This window comes from Musca vetustissima, unplaced genomic scaffold (assembly GCF_032173495.1).
Source record: "Musca vetustissima isolate MV318-11 ecotype Yass unplaced genomic scaffold, APGP_CSIRO_Mvet_v1 utg1161, whole genome shotgun sequence".
Classification (NCBI taxonomy): domain Eukaryota; kingdom Metazoa; phylum Arthropoda; class Insecta; order Diptera; family Muscidae; genus Musca; species Musca vetustissima.
This window is the reverse complement of record NW_026875828.1, coordinates 1-7,408: the sequence shown is the minus strand read 5'-3', so window position 1 is coordinate 7,408 and position 7,408 is coordinate 1. Positions and strand designations below refer to the sequence as shown.

The following is a 7,408-nucleotide window of genomic DNA, read 5'->3' as shown; positions in this document are numbered from 1 at the left end:
ATTCCCACTTAAATTCTGACCAACTTGTACTTTTGTAAAGCCTTTTTAAACAATTTCTCTAATATTTACATATTAACAACATCATTAACATATTTGTTACCAATAAATCTGGTCATTATGCAGATTAGTACAACAAACAGAAGCTGCATTCAAAATGTTAATGATAATACGAATAGGTCGTTAATAGCTACTAAAAATCTCATATGATGACCACTGTATCTTGGAGCACATTTGGCATTTTTATTCGATTTTTTATGGATTACAAGGTGACCATAAATAATGTCCATGAAATTAGTAAAAACCTGTGAGCGGAGCAGTATAGTGGGACGCGACCGACCATACGATACCCTACACAACTACCACAGAACTCTATCTTTCTGCGGATTTTTATTCCGAGCCTGGGTCAACAGCACCTCTTCCTTACACTGACATATTTTCCGAATATTACCAATATTCAGTACAGCCCTTCTAATTACTTGTCCACATTCCCTTCACCGTGGATTGTGTTGTGATGTTCGGCTTTCTGTTGTGGGCTATAGATCGAATCGAAAAAAAACACAAAAAATAAGTTTTCGGTCCACTTCATCCCAAAATTATTATCTGATCATCAACGAAAATTATAGGCGTTGTATTTGACCATAACTGGAACCTCACGGAACATTTCAAAGCGATCAGCGCTATATTTCCGCAGCTAGTCGAGATATGACGATCGGTATACTTAAAGGTGGGTCTAGGAGGAAGAGGTGCTGTTGGCCTCTAATCGGGCAAGAGGGTGCAACTAACACGAAATATTACCCAGGCTCGGAATAAAAATCTACAGAAATATAGAGTTCTGTGGTAGTTGTGTAGGGTGTAGGGTATGGTCACACGCGTCCGACTATACTGCTCCCCTCACTGGTTTTTACTGGACATAATTTATGGTCACCTCGTAATTTATAAAATCTATATTTCGCAGCGTTAGAAACTCTTGGTACTGCACAAAGCTATAATACCCTGACAACATAGTTGTGTAGAACATAACAAAACAGTTCATTTGGATTCATGAAAAAAAACCGTATAGAAAGCAGTAAAGTCGTACTGGACCGACTATATGATACCCTTCACCTCTTTGGGTATTTTCTACATATGGGAATTCTCAATTTTCTCTTAAAATTTTATTAACAAATTTGATTTGATCTTTATCAATAAATGAACCGACTAACATCAATCCTTTCTGCAACCTATGCTAAATTTCAGTGGGACAAATTTGTGTAAATCGATTTATAGCACACTTGATACACACTATTCGGTAATATCAATCAGACGCCCGTTCAAAATATATAGAAGCTATGTCTGCATCTACACCCATTACACCAAAAAAAGCAATCATTCTAGTCTCAGTTGGATACGTTGTACAAAATTTCGTGTCAATCGGACAATCATTAGGAGTTTGGTGCAACACTTACCTAAAATCGGACGAAAATATATAAGTGGCAGATATATCTAAATCTGAACCGATTTTCACGAAACTTGACACACATCATTCTAGTCTTAATTCAGTACGCTGTACCAAATTTCGTGCAAATTGAAAGATATGTAGGAAGTGTGGCGCACCATTTGCATTAAATCGGACGAAAATATATATGGGAGCTATATCTAAATCTGAAACGATTTTTATGAAACTTAGCACACATCATTCTAGACTTCATTCAGTAGGCTATACCAAATTTCGTGAAAATCCAAAGATGTATAGGGACTTTGATTCACCATTAACATTAAATCGGACGAAAATATATATAGGAGCTATATCTAAATCTTAACCGATTTTCACAAAACTTAATACACATCATTCTAGACTAAATTCAGAAGGCTATACCAAATTTCATGCATATCGAATGATATTTAGGGACATTGGTGCACCATTTACCTTAAATCGGACGAAAATATATATGTGAGCTATATGTAAATCTAAACCGATTTCCACGAAACTTAACACACATCATTCTAGACTAAATTCAGAAGGCTATACCAAATTTCATGCATATCGAATGATATTTAGGGACTTTGGCGCACCATTTACTTTAAATCGGATGAAAATATATAAGGGAGCTATATCTAAGTCTGAACCGATTTTCACGAAACTTAACACACATAATTCTAGACCTAATTCATTACGCTGTGCCAAATTTCGTGCAAATCGAAAGATCTATAGAGACTTTGCGCACCATTTACTTTAAATCGGACGAACATATATATGGGAGCTATGTCTAAATCTGAATAGATTTTTCTCAATTTGAATAGGGTTCGTCCTTGGGCCAAATAAGTGACCTATTCCAAATTTCATCCAAATCGGATCATAAATGCGATCTGTAATTTGTTTACAATTTAAAATCAATAGACGGACGGGTGATCGGACGGACATGCATAAATCGACTCAAAAAGTGATTCTATGCATATTTTCAAAAGAAACCATGGGCCTATCTCCTTTTGCCTGTTACAAACATATGCACAAAGACATAATACCCTGTACCACAGTGTGGTGAAGGGTATAAAACTAGGAAGGACTCTCTCTAAATCAAGATCTAGCAATTGACTTCAAATGATGAAATTATTTTTTTTTTTTTACCAGAAACTTTGACCCATTACACCGTAATTTTGTTTACAAAATGTATACAACGTGTTTGTCCTTCCTTCTATACATTGTCGCATAGTCAAATGTCATAAAAGTCACACTGGTCAGGTTTTTAGGCTGTAAAACTGAAAATGACAAAAAAAAAAATAATAAAAAAAATGTTGGTACTTAACTGTTTTGTTTTTGTTGTTGCTGCTTTTCACAATTTGTGTTAATTACCCTCGGTAGGTTTATTTGGTAGCCTCATGTGTCATTGAATATTATGAGTTGTAATGTTGTCGTTTACATTTCGATTTCATAATTTTGATGACACTTGGAGGTATTTAATGAATGTAATAAAACGGAGAAGCGGATCCTGACCATGAGTTACAAATTTTGTGTGGATGTTGTTAGCCTTGAAACAAAATTCACGCCTTGGAATTCCTTTAGAAAAATATTAAAAGAGCCTTGAAAAAATATTTTTTTATATATCAACGCCTTATAAGAGCCTTGAAAAAATATTTTTTTATAAATCCACGCCTTAAAAGAGCCTTGAAAAAATATTATTTTATATGTCAACGCCTTATAAGAGCCTTAAAAAATATAATTTTTTATATCAACGCCTTATAAGAGCCTTGAAAAGGTCATCTTTATTAAATCCACGCCTTGTGGGAGCTTTGAAAAAGTCATCTTTAATAAATCCACACCTTAAAAGAGCCTTGAAAAAGTCATCTTTAATAAATCCACGCCTTATGGGAGCCTAGAAAAAGTCATCTTTAATAAATCCACGCCTTATGGGAGCCTAGAAAAAGTCATCTTTAATAAATCCACGCCTTATGGAGCCTTGAAAAAGTCATCATTAATAAATCCACGCCTTATGCGAGCCTTGAAAAAGTCATCTTTAATAAATCCACGCCTTGTGCGAGCCTTGAAAAAGTCATCTTTAATAAATCCACGCCTTGTGGGAGCCTTGAAAAAGTCATCTTTAATAAATCCACGCCTTATGGGAGCCTTGAAAAAGTCATCTTTAATAAATCCACGCCTTATGGGAGCCTTGAAAAAGTCATCTTTAATAAATCCACGCCTTATGGGAGCCTTGAAAAAGTATTCTTTAATAAATCCACGCCTTATGGGAGCCTTGAAAAAGTATTCTTTAATAAATCCACGCCTTATGGGAGCCTTGAAAAAGTATTCTTTAATAAATCCACGCCTTATGGGAGCCTTGAAAAAGTCATCTTTAATAAATCCACGCCTTATGGGAGCCTTGAAAAAGTATTCTTTAATTAATCCACGCCTTATGGGAGCCTTGAAAAAGTATTCTTTAATAAATCCACGCCTTATGGGAGCCTTGAAAAAGTATTCTTTAATAAATCCACGCCTTATGGGAGCCTTGAAAAAATATTCTTTAATAAATCCACGCCTTATGGGAGCCTTGAAAAAATATTCTTTAATAAATCCACGCCTTATGGGAGCCTTGAAAAAATATTCTTTAATAAATCCACGCCTTATGGGAGCCTTGAAAAAATATTCTTTAATAAATCCACGCCTTATGGGAGCCTTGAAAAAATATTCTTTAATAAATCCACGCCTTATGGGAGCCTTGAAAAAATATTCTTTAATAAATCCACGCCTTATGGGAGCCTTGAAAAAATATTCTTTAATAAATCCACGCCTTATGGGAGCCTTGAAAAAATATTCTTTAATAAATCCACGCCTTATGGGAGCCTTGAAAAAATATTCTTTAATAAATCCACGCCTTATGGGAGCCTTGAAAAAATATTCTTTAATAAATCCACGCCTTATGGGAGCCTTGAAAAAATATTCTTTAATAAATCCACGCCTTATGGGAGCCTTGAAAAAATATTCTTTAATAAATCCACGCCTTATGGGAGCCTTGAAAAAATATTCTTTAATAAATCCACGCCTTATGGGAGCCTTGAAAAAATATTCTTTAATAAATCCACGCCTTATGGGAGCCTTGAAAAAATCTTCTTTAGAACATCCACGCCTTATGGGAGCCTTGAAAAAATCTTCTTTAGAACATCCACGCCTTATGGGAGCCTTGAAAAAATCTTCTTTAGAACATCCACGCCTTATGGGAGCCTTGAAAAAATCTTCTTTAGAAAATCCACGCCTTATGGGAGCCTTGAAAAAATCTTCTTTAGAAAATCCACGCCTTGTGGGACCCTTGAAAATCATTCTTTAATAAATCCACGCCTCAGTTGGCCCTTGAAAATCATTCTTTAATAAATCCACGCCTCAGTTGGCCCTTGAAAATCATTCTTTAATAAATCCACGCCTCAGTTGGCCCTTGAAAATCATTCTTTAATAAATCCACTTGAAAAAGTCATTTTTAATAAATCCAGTCATTTTTAATAAATCCACGCCTTGTGGGAGCCTTGAAAAAGTATTCTTTAATAAATCCACGCCTTATGGGAGCCTTGAAAAAATATTCTTTAATAAATCCACGCCTTATGGGAGCCTTGAAAAATATTCTTTAATATATCCACGCCTTGTGGGAGCCTTGAAAAAGTCATCTTTAATAAATCCACGCCTTGTGGGAGTCTTGAAAAGGTCATCTTTAATAAATCCACGCCTTGTGGGAGCCTTGAAAAAGTCATCTTTAATAAATCCACGCCTTGTGGGAGCCTTGAAAAAGTAATCTTTAATAAATCCGCGCCTTGTGGGAGCCTTGAAAAAGTAATCTTTAATAAATCCTCGCCTTGTGGGAGCCTTGAAAAAGTCATATTTAATAAATCCACGCCTTGTGGGAGCCTTGAAAAAGTCATCTTTAATAAATCCGCGCCTTGTGGGAGCCTTGAAAAAGTCATCTTTAATAAATCCACGCCTTGTGGGAGCCTTGAAAAGGTCATCTTTAATAAATCCACGCCTTGTGGGAGCCTTGAAAAAGTCATCTTTAATAAATCCACGCCTTATGGGAGCCTTGAAAAATATTCTTTAATAAATCCACGCCTTGTGGGAGCCTTGAAAAAGTCATCTTTAATAAATCCACGCCTTGTGGGAGCCTTGAAAAAGTCATCTTTAATAAATCCACGCCTTGTGGGAGCCTTGAAAAAGTCATCTTTAATAAATCCACGCCTTGTGGGAGCCTTGAAAAAGTCATCTTTAATAAATCCGCGCCTTGTGGGAGCCTTGAAAAAGTCATCTTTAATAAATCCACGCCTTGTGGGAGCCTTGAAAAGGTCATCTTTAATAAATCCACGCCTTGTGGGAGCCTTGAAAAAGTCATCTTTAATAAATCCACGCCTTGTGGGAGCCTTGAAAAGGTCATCTTTAATAAATCCACGCCTTGTGGGAGCCTTGAAAAAATAATCTTTAAAGACCCATGGGTTTTGAAAAAATATACATTACAAATTGGACGCATATTTTAACAAATTTATTTATTTTTTTAATTTACTAATTCTTAATCCCTTTTTATCCCTCTCTCATTTCAGCTCTAACCATGGTGGCACCCCTACTCATTTTGTTGTTGTCCCTCCAACTGTGTCACACCACATCATGGGCCTACATTGGGAATCCTACAAATACCAATACACTACACGATAATTATCCCGATTTTTCTCAAGGACCCTCTAATGAACTGACAAGTGAAACGGAGACAGACTCAGCAAACAGTCAAGAGGATGACAACCAGCTGACCGGACAAAATACCGACAACACCCCCTTGATACAGACCATAGATGATGAAACCGAAATGCAATTTCCCAAACCCATACAATGGGTCAGTATTGACCACCTGCGTAATTCCATCATTTTGAGGTTTCAAAATCCATCACCCAAAATTTTAAATAAACTTGACCCGGAGGAAATGAAGAGATTACGATCGCTGCAGGAGAATGCTATGCGTTGGGGCAAACGTTCATATGAAAGTTATCCGGCTCTAAGCCGTAATGGTCTGGCGGATAAAAATCCCATGGGTCGCATGGATTTTGTTAGCAATCATCAGGTGATCCGTGACTCACGCGGTGATAATTTCATGCGTTTTGGTCGTTCGGCGGGTGGTAGCGGCAATGATGATAACTTTATGCGATTTGGCCGTGCGTCGGGCAATAATGACTTCATGCGTTTCGGTCGGGCTGGCCAGGATAATTTTATGCGTTTTGGTAGATCGGCCGGACAGGACTTTATGAGATTTGGCCGCAACCCTAATTTTATGAGATTTGGTCGTGCTTCGGGACAGGATTTCATGAGATTCGGTCGTGCCCAAGGACAAGATTTTATGCGATTTGGTCGTACCCCAGGTGGACAAGATTTTATGAGATTCGGCCGTACCCCAAGTGGACAAGATTTTATGAGATTTGGTCGAGCTCAGGGACAAGACTTTATGAGATTTGGTAGAGCTCAGGGACAAGATTTCATGCGATTTGGCCGTACCCCAGGTAGCCAAGACTTCATGCGTTTCGGTAGACCCGATAATTTTATGCGATTTGGTCGAACTCCTGCTCAATCAAGTGATTTTATGCGTTTCGGAAAAAGTCTCGACAAATCGGAAAATAAAACATCTACTCTGCAGAAACAGCAACAACAACAATTGGGTAAAAACGAACTGAAACAAGCCGTTAAGCTAATACACGAAGCTGATAAAAATTCCGAAAGTGGTAATCCCGTCGATAAGGCCATCAAGGCTTTATTTGATAAACATGAATTTGATGACGATCATCGCAGCGATGAAAATCATTCGGGCACCACACACGATTCGAATTCCGATGAACAAAATAACGATTTGGATTATTTTTTCAAAATGACAAACTAAAGGAAATTTTTTGAAAAAAAGACAACAACAAAACTTGGAACATG

The 7,408-nt window shown here is 37.0% G+C and overlaps 1 protein-coding gene across 1 annotated transcript; it reads left to right on the top strand.

Annotated features, from left to right (window-relative positions):
* Nucleotides 1–6,053: 6,053 nt before the first annotated feature.
* LOC133338335 (FMRFamide neuropeptides-like) lies at nucleotides 6,054–7,293 on the top strand (the record flags this gene model as incomplete). Its single annotated transcript, XM_061546511.1, has 1 exon — nucleotides 6,054–7,293. A coding segment is annotated over exon 1 (1,240 nt), but the record flags the coding sequence as incomplete, so codon positions are not given.
* Nucleotides 7,294–7,408: the final 115 nt, after the last annotated feature.